General features: G+C 41.4%; 2 protein-coding genes across 2 annotated transcripts in view; one reads left to right on the top strand and one right to left on the bottom strand.

The window, feature by feature from the left end:
• sgms2a (sphingomyelin synthase 2a) overlaps positions 1-2,916 on the bottom strand; it is a 9,933-nt gene extending 7,017 nt beyond the window's left edge. The window contains exon 1 of the mRNA XM_089006574.1: positions 2,352-2,916. Coding sequence (XP_088862700.1) covers positions 2,352-2,671 — 320 coding nt within the window. The 5' untranslated portion in view covers positions 2,672-2,916. The remainder of the gene's footprint in view (positions 1-2,351) is intronic.
• A 488-nt stretch (positions 2,917-3,404) lies between these two features.
• Positions 3,405-15,446, top strand: papss1 (3'-phosphoadenosine 5'-phosphosulfate synthase 1). Its single transcript, XM_089006543.1, has 12 exons — positions 3,405-3,674; positions 4,180-4,294; positions 4,402-4,637; positions 5,665-5,803; positions 5,889-6,007; positions 6,096-6,209; positions 6,389-6,500; positions 8,344-8,549; positions 10,153-10,288; positions 10,377-10,645; positions 11,286-11,515; positions 13,449-15,446. The coding sequence occupies exons 1-12, from the start codon at positions 3,615-3,617 to the stop codon at positions 13,585-13,587; spliced, it is 1,875 nt and encodes a 624-aa protein (XP_088862669.1). The 5' UTR covers positions 3,405-3,614; the 3' UTR covers positions 13,588-15,446.
• Positions 15,447-16,002: the final 556 nt, after the last annotated feature.

Here is a 16,002-nt window from a genome sequence, read left to right as displayed (position 1 = left end):
CATGGTCAGTAATAACAGGCAGGACTGGGCGGGTCCGTTATTGGGAGTCTGTCTTAGATACACACAGTGTTAAACACCATGTTCCACAAGAGACTCATGGGTGGGGCAACAGGTCATTTGAACTGTCTTGTAATTACACTCCCTTTCAGGCAGGCCAACATCTGGGAGTTCGCAATCCAATTAAATAAAAAACAATGCAGCATTGGGTTTTGTTGTTTCCATTTCAAAGCGAGGTTTTGGTGCTACTGTTCTCTTGTTATACTCAATATGTATGACGCTATTTAGAATGTTATCTCATTGCATGTACTGTTACGCATTTTCATAGTCTCATTGTCTCCACTGTGAGACTAATAAAGGCAAATCCAATCCAATCCAATCCAATTGTTTACGTGCTAAACCCCATAAAACCCATGTAAACCTAACATGCATGTTTTTGGAATGTGACCGAAAGTCAGACAGCAGGAAAAAAAAAGACTTTTTTATCATTCGATAACGCAGGAAAAAAATACATTTATTTAGCCATATTAAACATCCATCCATTTTCCGTACCGCTTATTACTCATTAGGGTCGCGGGGGATGCTGAAGCCCCCGCTTCAGCTGTCTTTGGGCACGAGGCGGACACCCTGAATTGGTTGCCAGCCAATCGCCGGGCACACAAAGACGTACAACAGTCACACTCACACCGAGGGACAATTTGGAGTGGTCAATCTGCCTGCACTGCATGTTTTTGGAGTGTGGGAGGAAACTGGAGGACCCGGAGAAAACCCACTCGGGTCCGGGGAGAACATGCAGGCTCCACACAGGGAGGCCAGACCGGGACGCGAGCCGGCGACCTCTGCACTGTGAAGCCGGTGTGCTAACCACTCGACTACCGGGCCGCCCCATATTAAACATTAAAATAGTACATTTAATCAGTATAAATATTGTACCTTAAAAATAATAAGATAACAATAGAAAAGCAGTTAGCTTCAGCTGTTGTTAAAGCGCTATATAAATCAATATGTATGCATTGTATTGTATGCATCTCACAATGCAGAAATTCCCAATTCACAGGAGCAAACTTATGAAAGGAAGAAGTAGAAGAAAATGTGTAAAATATTGGGAGTGGCTGTAAAAGTAGTCCCCTTGAAGCCAAAATAACAAAATAGGACAACATATAAGCCTTTTACATTCTTTTTGTTGTAAAAAGCAGAGACCCAACTTGTTGCCTGTGTCGCAGGTACACAAATCAGTACGTATGACATCATGCTACCCACAGCTTCAACAGCAGATTTTTCTTTTCCAGAATACAAAACGTACACCGTGCTTACATTGTTTTGATTATGTGATCCGAAGAAAATTAGCAATTTAATTTGATTTGCTAACTGACATTGTAATTATCCTTTAATGCAGCCGGAAGGCAAAGTACCAGACAAGATGCGCAAACTGCATACCGGATGGATCTCTGGTAGACATGCTAATCACTAAGAAGGCCAGAAATCACCAACATAGACCCGCAGCCATTTAAGTTGCAAAGGCGTGTTCTAAACGTGGCTCGTAGTGATCGGACATTGTGATTACCTCAGAATGTCATCGGAGCAGTTATTTTGAATATTACAACATCAGCTGTGACATAGAAATAAATGGTGGCATGTTGACATTCATCTGTTTCACAAATTCTGAACTTGATAACTGTTTTCACACCCCGTGCGTTCATGTCCTTCAGTTTGATGAGAACTGAAATAGAAGGTCATTTAAGTCAATATATTCTCTCAGAAGTGGATCCAACTGGTGACACTTTGTGCATTTATTGGCTTGTAGGATGTAAATCTCAATTTCACAACGTTGGGTGGATAGAAGAATAGATGGACATAGATGGATGGATGGAGGGGGGATGGGGCGGGAGGGGGAGAGAGAGAGGGGGAGACAGAGATTGAGAGAGAGAGAGAGAGAGAGAGAGAGAGAGAGAGAGAGAGAGAGAGAGAGAGAGAGAGAGAGAGAGAGAGAGAGAGAGAGAGAGAGAGAGAATCATAAGCGTACTTTAACCTGCAAATGTTCATTATAAAAAATACAACAATACATTATTTCTTTGTTTCTCTTGGAGGCTGGGGTGTGGGAGAAAAACTGTTATGATCAGTTGTAATTCAATGGTCACAATACGAGGGCCCATACAAATAGTCCGCCTTTCAACTGTTGATATTAAATTATGACTGACATTATGAATACTTAAGGTACCTCGGCAGGGATAAGTTACATTCTAGTGTAGATAGAGCACCAATCAAAGTCCAACACGGAGAACACTGTTGAATAACTCCCTTTCGAAATGCAACAGCTAGTTTTAGCAAGAGTCCGTTTTTCGGAGGAGTCTTACCTGTCCTCGTCGGTCCTCTGTGTGTCTTGTTGGCGTCGCAGTATCAGCAAGAGCGTGTACAGATGATGCTTTGGCTCTTTCAGTTCAGGGAGGAGTGCCCGGCTCCTCAAGGGGCAGATCCTCGCCTCACGGGGCTCGCTCCTCCCCACTGCCGATCGTCTGCCGAGCGCCAAGCAGCTTTCCGACAGCTTCCATCCCACTCGGTGCCCCCCTACGAATGTCGATTTAGCCGGCGTCATAAAGTCAAGGCGGTGACGTTGGACTCTCGTATGACGAACTGAGGGGTGCGATTCGGCGCCCATAATTCCACAAGTCCACATACGTACTTACATATCCAAAATTCTGTTAGAAATGAACAATTGTCATACTCCCAAGTTTGATTTTGATGTGGATTAACAGCGACAAGACAATATACAAGCAAAAAAAAACATTTTTGGGACAGTCTAAAACGACTCATGTCAGCGTAAAAACACCACTAATCGCCACCAACATTCTGCCTGTACCCACATCAATCTCTGAAAGCCTAGTTAAGATTTTTTTACATTAAGTGCTTTAGACTGCTGCCACAATGCGCATTTGCTGACAAGATTGTCAATTTTCTCTGGTTAGCAGTTTATGACCTGACGTCACTTTGAACCATGACTCGGTTGGCAAGCGGACTTTGTTATTTAATCAACATAAGATTTTTTGGGTCTCCTGTCAATTTCACATCAGACTGCACACATGATATGTAAACGAAATGTGAAGCAATTGGAAGCAATTGTAACGACCAAATTACATCAATTCAATGTCGGATTATTACTATTTTTTCTGGGAAGAAATGTAGAATTTGAATAGGAGCATTTTTTTCAAGTAAGGCGCTTCAGTAAATTTAAACATTATGTTCGTGTTTTTTTGTATGTGGAGGGAAAATGAGTGGCGCTGACATAATACGTACTGTACAGGACTGTCCAAACCCACAATCTATTTCACAAGATGGCGGTAATACACTAAAAGTTGTTTTACCTGCCGCAAATGATAGTAGAAGAAGAAAAAGGAAGTACATCACTGCTTCGCGAGGCGACGTGGCTCGGGCGGTGTTGTAATACCGGTTGCTATAGCTCCTCATCGCTATTTGCCGAGGATTTCCTCCGTGCTCGGGCTATACCTGGCGGCATCGGGTGGGGCACATATTACAGGTAAACGCAGACAAGGGGTCATTAGATCTTTAAAAAAGCGATCGAAAACGTTGGATCAAAGTAAGCGGACCGGCGAGCTGATACGATGGAGACATACGGAAACTCGTACAAGAAGCAAAAGCTGACCAACGCGCCGCAGAATTGGGTGAGTAGTATCTTCAGTCGCGATCATCTGGCTTTTAGTCGGACACCCTGTCGAGAAATCAGATAAGTTCTGCGTTACATTTAGCCCTTTAGCAATAATTAGCATTTACAGTTTTATGTGGATTGTACGGTTAGCTTGTTTTGAATGGTTTGTGTTAGCAACTAAGTTACTCCCTGGATATATATGACCATCGTGTATAATCAAGGAATTAATTCACATACACGTGTGTACGCCCAGTTTGAGTCGTCTATTTTTATTTCGTTTATTTGATTAAAATACAATTTGTTAAGCGCATATTTTGTTCAAAGCAAAACTATACATTTTGTGTCAAAATGTATAAAATCAAACGTAGGGGCACATTACTGGACGTCAACAAAGTTTACAAAGAGAAAAAAGAGTTGATGTTAATCAAGGAGCAATTAAATAACAAGTAGTTCCCACAAGCGACCCAATGACTAATGGTTAATTCAACTACTAATCAATTTTCATTCCTGAATTAATACAGGGGACCCAGCGTGCCACAAATGTCACTTACCAAGCGCACCACGTCAGCAGGAACAAGCGTGGGCAGGTGGTGGGCACAAGAGGTGGCTTCAGAGGATGCACTGTATGGCTCACTGGTAAGTTTGTGAGGCTTGGTCGAGTCTGGTAACATATGTACCATATTGTGATTCATTTTGTTAGTTTTATTTTATTTATTTTTTCTTTTTTTCTTTTTGTGGTTGAGGTCTGTCCGGCGCTGGGAAGACCACGGTGAGCATGGCCCTGGAGGAGTATCTTGTCTGCCACGGCATCCCGTGCTACACGCTGGATGGTGACAATATCCGCCAAGGTCTGAATAAAAACCTGGGCTTCAGCCCTGAGGACCGCGAGGAGAACATCCGGCGCATTGCCGAGGTGGCGCGGCTCTTTGCAGACGCCGGCTTGGTCTGCTTGGCTAGCTTCATCTCCCCCTACAGCAGGGTGAGTAATGACTAAGCATAGAAATGGAAAGAAATCAAGTGATTCTCTAATCGTACCGCTTTTCATGGGAATTCCTTCAAAAGTGTCTCATCGACTTTCATTGGGTTCGGGAATGGAAAAAACGCAAATACAACCCATCTATATTTTTACAGAGCTTTTACAGCCACACCCTACCCCAGCTGTCTTTGGGCAGCGGGAGGAATACACCCTCATCCGGTTGCCAGCCAATTACAAAGCACACATAGGCAAAAAAAATGTCTACATAATGTTAAGTTTGTATTTGATTAAAAAATAAATATATTGAACTCATTCGCTGCCATTCCCAAATGTATTTGGGAATTGAAAAGTGTGACGTGGAGCGCCATTCCCAAATTTTATTTTTTTCTTGCGGGGGTGCCGATACAGCACTGGTCAGACCTCTGGTAATGTTTTTTTCCCCCTTCCATGAGGGGGAAGCATTTGCATTTTGTCCATGTTAGCGCTATGTTACAGCTTCAGCTGTTGTTAAAGCGCTATATACAGTAAAGTCTCGTTATATCGATATCGGATATATCGATAGTCCCTGTTATATCGATACTATTTCTATGCACGCACGGAGAAAATTACATGCAAACAGGGTCGGATATATCGATAGTCCCGGTTATATCGATATTTTTTCGGACTCCCTTGAATATCGATATAACGAGACTTTACTGTAAATTGATTTATATGTATTTGAAGTTCAGATAACTCCAGACCCACATAACTTAGGAATTAACTGTTTTTCTGATGAAAGAAGAGAGTCTAAGATTTCTAATGCTAAATTAAATGTTTATGTAATCCTAAAACTCAAAATTCTGTGGGTACGGCAATTTGAGCGAAAATGACCAAAAACTTGGCACTGGAGTGGACACATTTTTGCACATCGTCTGGCAGTGAACGGGTTAATGGAAAAATAAAGCTGGAAAGTGCTTGCTTTCTTTTGTGCCATCACCGGTGATCACAAATAGTTCGACCCAATTGTTTCTCATAACCGAGCTATTTGCAGGATCGTCTTAACGCCAGGAAGATCCACGAAGCGGCAGGGCTGCCTTTTTTCGAGGTGTTTGTGGACGCCCCGTTGGACGTTTGCGAGCAGAGAGATGTCAAAGGTCTCTACAAGAGAGCCAGAGCGGGCGAAATCAGAGGTAGAGGGCATTTGAGAAGCCAAATTTTGGGATTGTTCTGACAATGAAGTCATAGAAAGTGAATATTTTTAACGCCGTCGCGCAGGCTTCACCGGGATCGACTCCGAGTACGAGAAACCAGAGGCGCCAGAACTGGTGCTGAAAACCGATTCCTGCAGCGTGAACGAGTGCATCCAGCAACTGATTGACTTGCTTCAAGAGAGGGTGAAGGCCAAGCCAACAATTTCCCTCCAACATGTCCGCCGGGATCGTACACATTTTTAATTGGTTTGCATTTTTGTCATCATTGCAGGATATTGTGCCGGTGGACGCTTCGTATGAGGTGAAAGAATTGTACGTTCCCGAGAACAAACTGGACCTGGCCAAGGCTGATGCGGAGACGCTGCCTTCTCTTCAGATTGGAAAGGTTCCTCCTTTTATTTATTTTTTGACACAAGCAATATGGCGACCATTTATGAAATACGTTGAATCTGTACAAAAATGGTGCTATATTTTGTGCCTCTACAAATACAACACTACCCTTTTTTGTTGAAATAAATAAATGAATGAATTAGACTTACTGTTGATGGTGCTTGTGACCGTCAGGTGGACATGCAGTGGGTCCAGGTGCTGGCCGAAGGCTGGGCCACGCCACTTAATGGCTTCATGAGGGAGCGGGAATATCTTCAGTGTCTACACTTTGACTGCCTGCTGGATGGTATTTTTTAATTGTAGTATATTGTCTGTCTGGCGAGCGAGCGAGCGAGCTAGCTAGCCGTTGAGCGAGCGAGCGAGCGAGCTAGCTAGCCGTTGAGCGAGCGAGCGAGCTAGCTAGCCGTCGAGCGAGCCAGCTAGCTAGCCATCGAGCGAGCCAGCGAGCGAGCCAACGAGCGAGCCAGCGAGCGAGCCCTCGAGCGAGCGAGCTAGCGAGCCCTTGAGCGAGCTAGCAGTCGAGCAAGCGAGCGATCGAGCACCCATCACTAGCTGAAACAACATTGTGATTAATTTTACATTCAAATAATAATAATAATAATAATAATAATAATAATAATATTTAATTTATAAGCACCTTTTAAAACTCTCAAGGTCACTTTACAGTCACAGGATAAGTTTTTCTGTGGGTGAACAGCGGCCGCCACACGCGCCAGCGTTCACTCAACCCGGAAGTAACTCAAATAGAATAGTAAGACAAAGAGATAGAAAGCTAGCTAGCAAGCCAATAGATGGCTAATAGCTAGCCAGCCAGCGAGATAGCGATTGTATGGTATTATAATAATAATAAGAAGATGAATAATACATTTCATTTATAAGCGTCTTTCTAAACTCTCAAGGACACTTTACAGTCACAATATTGTACGATATTACATTATTACGGCATTACACGATTTAAGCAAATGAATACATGCATTTTCATCGTGAAATAAAAAGTGATGAGGAACAATTTATCTAGTGGTATTAAAAACATAATTTTTAATCGTATAACAGAGTGAGAATATTTATTTGGCTATCTCCATGAGAGCGAATTCATTTTAGTGTGAAGTCTATTTGCAGTAGACCAAAATGGCCACAAGATGGCGTATGGCACAAGCTTGGCACAAGCTTCCCCGTAGGAATTCTTTACACTTAGACATCTGCAAAATGTCAGAAGTAAAGCGTTTAATTTAACAAGAAACACAGCCAGGGTCATTTATTAAATATATATAATTGACAGCTTTGTTCAGACTCAAAAATAGCCCAAAAAAAATTATTTGTTTTGGCAATGAAAGGAGTTTTGAGTGCGATTAACTGCAGTTTATGCTTCACAAACATTCCAAGATTTCCCATGTGACCATTTTCATCAGGATTGAGTTCTTCTCCCAAATGTTTTTGTTACATGCACATACATAAAACATTTTTAAAATAAAAAAGGGGGCGAAAAAAATATCACTGGTGTATCACTGTCAGAATTTGGCAGTAAAAAGCAGAAATGATAACTCAAGTATGTAAATGAGGTGTCGACATGTACCAAACTGACATGTCGTTCGGCGTGCCAGTAAACTGTAGCCGGAGCTCGAGGAATTATTTTCGACGTCAATCAAAGCCGCCGGCCCCGTCGCTAACCCAACAGTCTGGTAAGATAAACAAAAGTCCTGTTTGTGTCCGTCTTGTTGCCTCGGGTGAGTTTTAATGCAAAGCAGCTGCTCGGCCGGTACAACGGTGCGAGATGACAATGCGCTGGGGTCTATATCGCCCCCCTTTGACGCCACGGCAAGAAGATCCATCATAACTTTTCAGGATGCGTTCACAATTCAAGAACTTAAATCATGTAACCGTCATCTAACAAGGTCATTTTTATTTTATTTTAATTTATTTTTAATTTCCATTCGTCAGTTTTCTTTGTATGCATATGGGGAATAACGTTTTTAACAATTTTGAACAAAATATGATGTTCAAGAGACATCACATTTTCCGTGGCAAATTCTCAAAATGGCCGTCAAACTCGGACGCGTTCTCTACATCGTCCATTTACACGAATGAACTTAAAAAGAACCGCTGGTGAACCGTTTGACTTTGCGCTGCAGGCGGTGTGATCAACCTTTCGGTACCCGTGGTGCTGCCGGTGACGTCGGAAGACAAGGAGCGGCTGGACGGCGTGACGGCAACAGCGCTGGTGTACGAAGGCAGGCGAGTGGCTATCCTTCGCAACCCCGAATTCTACGAGCACCGCAAGGAAGAGCGCTGTGCCCGCCAGTGGGGCACCTCGTGCAAGACCCACCCCTACATCAAGGTCAGTGGCTGAATGCAAACTCTCAAGAGTGAAGCCTCAGATTGACTCAAACTTTGAACCTGATAAATCCATTTATTTATTTATTTATTCATTTGTTCATTTGTTTGTTTACTCACTAATTTAGCCATTTATGAATGAATTCATTAATTCACTCATTTATGCATTTATTTGTTTGTGTTCATTCACTCATTTATTTGTTTACTTATTTTGTTCATTTGTTTATTCATTCACTCATTTATCCATTTGTTTATTCATTTATTATTAATTCATTTTTGTTTATTTGTATTCAGTCATTTATTCATTTGTTCATTCATTAATTTATGCATTTATGTATTTATTTGTTCATTTGTATATTTATTCATTCTTTATTCACTCATTTATCCATGTATTTATCTATTCATTTATTTTTTCATTCATTGGTTTATTTATTCATTCTCATTTAGCCATTGATGTATCTGTTTATTTATTTTTTCATTCGTTTATTCATTGAATCATTTATCAATTTGTTTATCTATTTATTCATTCATTTGTTTATTTATTCATTCATTTATGTATTAATTCATTTTTTTATTCATTCATTCAGTCATTTATCCATTTATTCATTTGATTATTTATGTAGTCATTCATTTATTTATGCATTTATGTATCTCTTCATTTATTTATTTGTTCATTTGTATACTTATTCATTCTTTATTCACTCATTTATCCATATATTTATCTATTCATTTATTTATTCATTCTCATTTAGCCATTAATGTATCTCTTTATTTATTTATTAATTCATTTGTTTATTCATTCGGTCATTTGTTTATTTTTTATTCATTTATCCAGTCATTTATGTTTCTTTATTCATTCACTCACTCATTTACCCATGTATTCTTTTATATACAGTAAAGTCTCGTTATATTGATATTCAAGGGAGTCCGAAAAAATATCGATATAACCGGGACTATCGATATATCATATCATTTACAAATTTATTTGTACATTGGTTTGTGTGTTTTAGGTTCAAATAAAAATACTAAGGGATAAAGTATTGTAAGGCAGTCAAAAGTCCAGCCGTTGTCAAGGCAACGGTTTCTATTTTTCTATATTACCGCCTTTGCAATCACACAAGCATCGTTCTATTTCTGTCCAAAAATGTGATGTCGCGTCTGGACAATACACGCTCGCAGTATGCATGGTGTTCTGACTAACACGATGGCTGCCGTCTCGTGACAATAGCATCTAATTGATGACAGTTGGAAGCGAGCGTACAGAAATAACCGTGGGCAGCGAGCCACACGCTGTTTCACCAAGTCGAAAGACAGCCATCAAACCTGCTTTTTTTTTTTTAAAGATTGCTAAAACAGCTTGTATGCTTGCTGACCTCTTCTTAGTGAAGAAAAATCTTTTGAACAGGCTCTACTTTGGAGCCATTTTGTGAGCGTCCCCCACTGTTTCAGATCTGATAAGTCTGGAATTTATTAAACCTTGGCCTGGCGCCGTTCCAGCTTGCCTTTGCGTTTTTTATTTTTATTTTTTTTTTTACGGCCCGTGGTCGTCTTGTGTCTGGACCGCGTTTACGTTCGCCGTTGATGGCTGCTCCGACTCCCGTTTTCAGATGGTGATGGAAAGTGGCGACTGGCTCGTCGGTGGCGACTTGCAGGTCCTCGACCGAATCTATTGGAACGACGGACTGGACCAGTATCGACTTACGCCCACCGAGCTTAAACAAAAGTTTAAAGAAATGAATGCGGGTAGTTATTATTATTAAATGGACGGGAATTGAAAGTCCATCATCCCCACCAGACTCATTCCTCTTACCCCCCCCCCCCCTCCCCACAGATGCCGTGTTTGCCTTCCAGTTGCGCAATCCGGTTCACAACGGCCACGCCCTCCTGATGCAAGACACCCACAAGCGTCTGACAGAGCGAGGCTACCGCCGCCCCGTGCTCCTTCTGCACCCGCTCGGCGGCTGGACCAAAGATGACGACGTACCGCTGCCGTGGCGGATGAGGCAGCACGCCGCCGTGCTGGAGGAGGGCGTCCTGAACCCAGAGTCCACCATCGTCGCTATTTTCCCCTCACCTATGATGTACGCCGGGCCTACCGAGGTGAACATTAACTGAATGTTCTCACAGATCTGCACAAAAATGTGTGCCGACTTTTCAACTCAATAGGCAGATTATAACGAGATCCGAGGAAATATTTGAAAGCCAACACACACACAAAAAAAAACCTCTTGAGTTCAGTTATAAGGAAATATTAACTCATTCACTTCCAGACGATGTGCAAAAATATGTACACTGAAGTGCCAGGGTTTTTGTCATTTTCACTCAAATTGCAGGACCCACAGAATATTGAGGTTTAGGACTACATAAACAGTCAATACAGCATAAAAAACATTAGACTCTCTTCTTTCATCCAAAAAAAAAGTTAATCCCTAAATTATATGGGTCCGCTGTAAGAAAAAAACAAAACCCAAACAAATTCAAGAATGGCGCTCCACGTCATATTTTCAATTCTCGAATAAATTTGGGAATGGCAGTGAATGAGTTTAGTTGTCCATTTTGGTTGCAAGCACACACTCATATATATATATATATACCCACATATACACCCACAAAAACACACCCACCCTCGAAATGTCAGTTTTAAAGGAAACATAAAGTTGACCATTTTGGTTACAACACACACACTTTTTGTGAGGGGGCTCTCCAGATTCTCCAATGATCACCTTTGCCCCCATGACAGGTGCAGTGGCACTGCCGAGCTCGGATGGTAGCCGGTGCCAACTTCTACATCGTGGGCCGCGACCCCGCCGGTATGCCCCACCCCGACACGGGGAAGGACCTATACGAGCCCACCCACGGGGCTAAAGTCCTCACCATGGCCCCGGGTCTCATCACCCTGGAAATAGTCCCCTTCAAGGTCGCCGCGTACAATAAAGTCAAGCGAGCCATGGACTTCTATGAGGCTAAAAAGTGAGTAACGTGGCACCAAGTGGCCCCCCTCCCCTCCCTCACTTGTTCCTTTTCCTCCTACTTTGCCGCAAGTCAAATGGCAAAGGAATCAAAAAACAGAGTGGGAAGGTGGGGGGGGGGGACATTGGTAATGGACTATGGCTTGTTTTTGTTTGCAAGTGAAGCACAATGTGTGACGCGGAGTTTATTAAGAACATTCGGTACAAGTACAAAACTTTCAATTCACTCGCTTTTGTTCAATCTTTAATTTGTTTACTTTTTAAAACTCAAAATTGACGCACCACTGCAAGAAACTCCAAATCCTCTCATTATGGTTTTGCCAAGTCGTGGTTCAGCTCACTAGAGGCTGCTCCTCATTTCACATCAAATAAAATGTACACAAAACAACAACAAAAGGGTGCTCGGGTATGGCTTTCGGTGGACTCGATTTAAAGACAAGTCCTTGCTTTAATTTATTATTTATTTATATTTTTGTTCATCGACTGATGTCTGCAGGCATCTACAGATCGGGATACAGGATATGTAAATAAAGCCGTTTCAGATCAAAGCCCGACTATTAATACTTCAAAATGACAAGTTCATAAATCAGGTGGAACTATTTAGACTTTTTCCCCCCCCCCCTTCCTTTTAACTCATTCACTGCCATTCACAATTTCGGGAAGTGAAAATATGACGTAGAGCGCCATTTCCGAATTAGTTCGGTTTATGTTTTTTCTTGCTTGGCTGCCGGTAAAGCGCTGGGCAGACGTCTGGCAATGTTTTTTTCCCTTCCACAAGCGGGCAGCATTTCCCTTTTTTCCATGTTATAATAATAATAATACATTTGATTTCTAAGTGCCTTCCGAAACTCTCAAGGACACTTTACAGTCACAGGATCAGTTCTTTTCTGTGGGTGAGCAGCAGTAGCAGCCATACGCGCTGACGTTCACTCAACCCGGAAGTAACTCAAATAGATAGAAAGCTAGCTAGCTAGCTAAGAAAATACGTCATGTTAGCGCTTTGTTCCAGCTTCAGCTATTGTTAAAGCGCTTTTCGAAGCTAATATGCATGTATTTTATTGTATTTTGGACAGCCACCCTCATTTCAAGCTCATAACTTCAGACCCATATAATTTATGAATTAACTTTTTTTCTGATGAAAAAAGAGAGTCTAAGGTTTCTAACGCTGAATTGAGTGTGTATGTAGTAACTTAATATTCTGTGGGTCTTGCAATTTGAGTGACAGTGACAAAGACCCTGGCACAGCAGTGGACACATTTTTGCATTTCTGGCAGTGAATGAGTTAATATTGCATTTAGGGCCTTATATTTAGTTAGGATTATTTTTGTAATTTAATCAAGTAATGAATTAACTCATTCATTTCCAGACAAAAATGTCTTAACTCCATTGCCAGGGTTAGAGTTAATTCCTAAATTTTATGAGTGTGGAGTTATGTGAGCTTCAAATGGGGGTGGCTTGCAAGCGCCAAATACCGGCACCTCGTGGGAGGCAAAAACATTGCCAGAGGTCTGACCAATGCTTGATCTGCAACCCCCCCCCCCCTCACAAAAAAAACTAAAAGGCGAACAAATGCGGGTATGGCGCTATATGTCATGCTTTTCAATTCCCAAATACATTCAGGAAAGGCAGTGAATGAGTTAATTAGTTGATTCATTAAAAAAAAATCTGTGTTTCACATAAGTGGTGGTCTGACAAGTAAAGCTGATGTTAAAATAAAGAAAAACAAACCAGGAATTAAAATGAAAAACAATTCTACTGTCAGTAAGTCATATTAAATATTAAAGCACTAAAACACAAATCACTTCAACTTTGCAGGCTTCACAAAACGATACGTAAATAATACCCAGGACAAAAAAATCCCTGTTTCTCATTCCTAAAAGCTTGAAGCCCAGCCAAGAATCAACCTTTTAATGTCCTCCTTTCCCCCCCTGCAGCCATCAAGACTACGACTTCATCTCGGGCACACGCATGCGCAAGATGGCCCGCGAAGGCGACAACCCTCCAGATGGTTTCATGGCGCCCAAGGCCTGGGCTGTGCTGAAAGAATACTACAAATCTCTGGAGAAGGCATAGACGACGTTTTGCCGGGCAAAAAAAAGCTGGAACACTGATTTTTTTTTTTTTCCGTTGCCGTTCAAACAGGCTTATTTTGGGACCATTCTCCTTGTAGGGGTCTTTTTATTTTATTTCCTTTTGTTACATGCTCTAAGTACTTTATTAGATTTTTTTGTTAACATAGTTTATCGGAAAACGGTTGCAGAAGAGACAGTTCGGATTAGAGTCTCTCGGTTAAAATCATGATCAAGTTACTTTTGTTCTCATCGGAATCAACTGTCGTGGTGTTGAGCAAAATGGAAGTATTTGTACAAGCGACAAAACCGTTGTACACATTCAAATCATTTTGGTCTTGTATTTTCAATTTTGACATTTTTTTTTAACCGGATCCTGATATTATCAACCCTGACAAAAAGGGTGCCACTGCCCCTTTAAGAATTCCTATGGCGGTTTCCATTTAACTCATTCACTGCCAGATGATGTGCTAAAAATGTGTCCACTCCAGTGCCAGGGTTTTTGTCATTTTCACTCAAATTGCAGGACCCACAGAATATTGAGTTGTGTCAGGAAGGGCATCCGACGTAAAGGTATGGCCAAAACAAACATGCGAATCAAACTTCTGAAGATGGAGGACACTGATTCGCTGTGGCGACCCCTTGAAGGGAAAAGTCGAAAGGAAAAGAAGAAGATAAACATTCATTGCAGCGTAGGAAACTTTAGACTCTTCTTTCATCAGGAAAAATGAGTTCCTAAGTTATATGACTCTGGAGTTATCTGAGTTTGAAATGGGGCCGGTTGTACAAAATACAATACATACTAATTTATATTGCGCTTTAACAACAAATGAAGCTGGAACAAAGTGCTAACATGGACGAAAGGCAAATGCTGCCCCCTCATGGAAGGGGAAAACATTGCCAGAGGTCTGACCAGCACTTTATCGGCACCCCCGCAAGAAAAAACAAAACCCGAATAAATTCGGGAATGGCAGCGAATGAGTTAATGAGGATTATCTTTTTGTAAACAGTGGCATTGTCGGGTACAGAAAGTACTGAAGAATGAATGACTCTCTGTGTCTGTGTTGTCATATTTGTTTTTTCGTTTTTTTTTACTTTGTTATTTCCGGGTTGAGTGAACGCTGGAGCGTGTGGCTGCCGCTGCTCACCAGTAGAAAAAATATCATGTTACTGTATAGTGTCCTTGAGGGTTTTGAAAGGTGATTATAAATAATATGTATTATTATTATATACTGTATATTTTTAAAAAAGTGTGGGAACTAACAAAAATAACACCTTTTTTAACACCCGAAAAATGGAGTTCCATTTTCAACTCTTTGCGTGAAAATCATAAAGTCTCAAAAGCATCATAGTGATGTTGACGCAGCTTTGGTTCTCAGGGCTGTATTCCTTGTGGTCCACATTGGTTATGGTTGTCCTCAAACGGAAAATTGTCACTATGAAATCACATGACTGTATTAAAAATAAAACGTCAGCTCTTACAATGCGGCAACGTGAAATAACATTCCATACAACATGGTGGGGGGGGGGTGTAATTTTGAAAACTAAAGGTGTTTATGATTTGTATGTTACTTAGTTTGAAAGTGCTTTGAGCTAAGGTACAGATGATTTATGGGTTATCTTGTCACGTTAGCGTTAACGATTTGGACTGAAGTTTCGAGTTTAATTTATAAGGGGAGTTTGAGGTGGTTTGGGATTAAAGTTAGAATGGCTTGGGTGCATAAGATCTCACGCAAAGTGTAGCTGTGTTTCTTTGTACCGTAATCTTGTGTATTGTAAATATTGAGTGCCTTGGCCAAATGAAAACAATGGAATCGGGACACGCCCCCCAAGGGACTGTCATAAAAGTGTTTTTAATGCGAATCCACTGTCATTCATCATTTTTTTATGTGTATTTTTTTTCCTACCAAGCAAATTTGCATGTCTGGATGCTTCTCCGGTATTTTTGTGACAACTCATCTAAGCTTGCTAATTTGTTCCTGGTGACATTTGATTTCCGACACGTGTCATCAGCTCCTTCGTTTTCAACCAGCACGGGATACCCTTTCCCAAGTTTCCTCATCCAGTAAAATCTCTTTAGCTTCCAAGTTTCGTTTTGTTTGTCTCATAACGCAAAAGTGTTCCCAACGAAGTGGAACAGACCCTCAAAAGTATCAAAAGTGACGTCAGGATAACCTTGAGGGTTCATCTCTTAAAATCAGATTCCTCCCCACTGTTATTCCATCAGCTGTGTGTTCAAGGAGACCCTCTAGTGACCCCTTAACCAACCTCCTCCACCGTCGCTGCATCAAGTGCAACAGCTGGCTCCCAGATGCAAAAAGTGCTGTACATGGGGGGAGGGGGAGTACACATGCACCCCAAAGTAGTGTCCACATCCTCCAATCTGGGAAACTTCATCCAAGATGACTTCCAAAATGCA

This window comes from Hippocampus bargibanti, linkage group LG10 (assembly GCF_051943395.1).
Source record: "Hippocampus bargibanti isolate YZ-2025 linkage group LG10, ASM5194339v1, whole genome shotgun sequence".
In the NCBI taxonomy this organism is placed as follows: Eukaryota; Metazoa; Chordata; class Actinopteri; order Syngnathiformes; family Syngnathidae; genus Hippocampus; species Hippocampus bargibanti.
This window is presented reverse-complemented; position numbering and strand designations above follow the sequence as displayed.

What these genes read in the sequence shown, in the direction of transcription:
- papss1 (XM_089006543.1), top strand. Translation starts at nt 3,615, where the DNA reads ATGGAGACATACGGAAACTCGTACAAGAAGCAAAAGCTGACCAACGCG. An exon ending in CTTTGACTGCCTGCTGGATG is followed by an intron (nt 6,501 to 8,343) that starts GTATTTTTTAAT and finishes TTTGCGCTGCAG; the next exon opens with GCGGTGTGATCAACCTTTCG. An exon ending in GTTTAAAGAAATGAATGCGG is followed by an intron (nt 10,289 to 10,376) that starts GTAGTTATTATT and finishes CCCTCCCCACAG; the next exon opens with ATGCCGTGTTTGCCTTCCAG.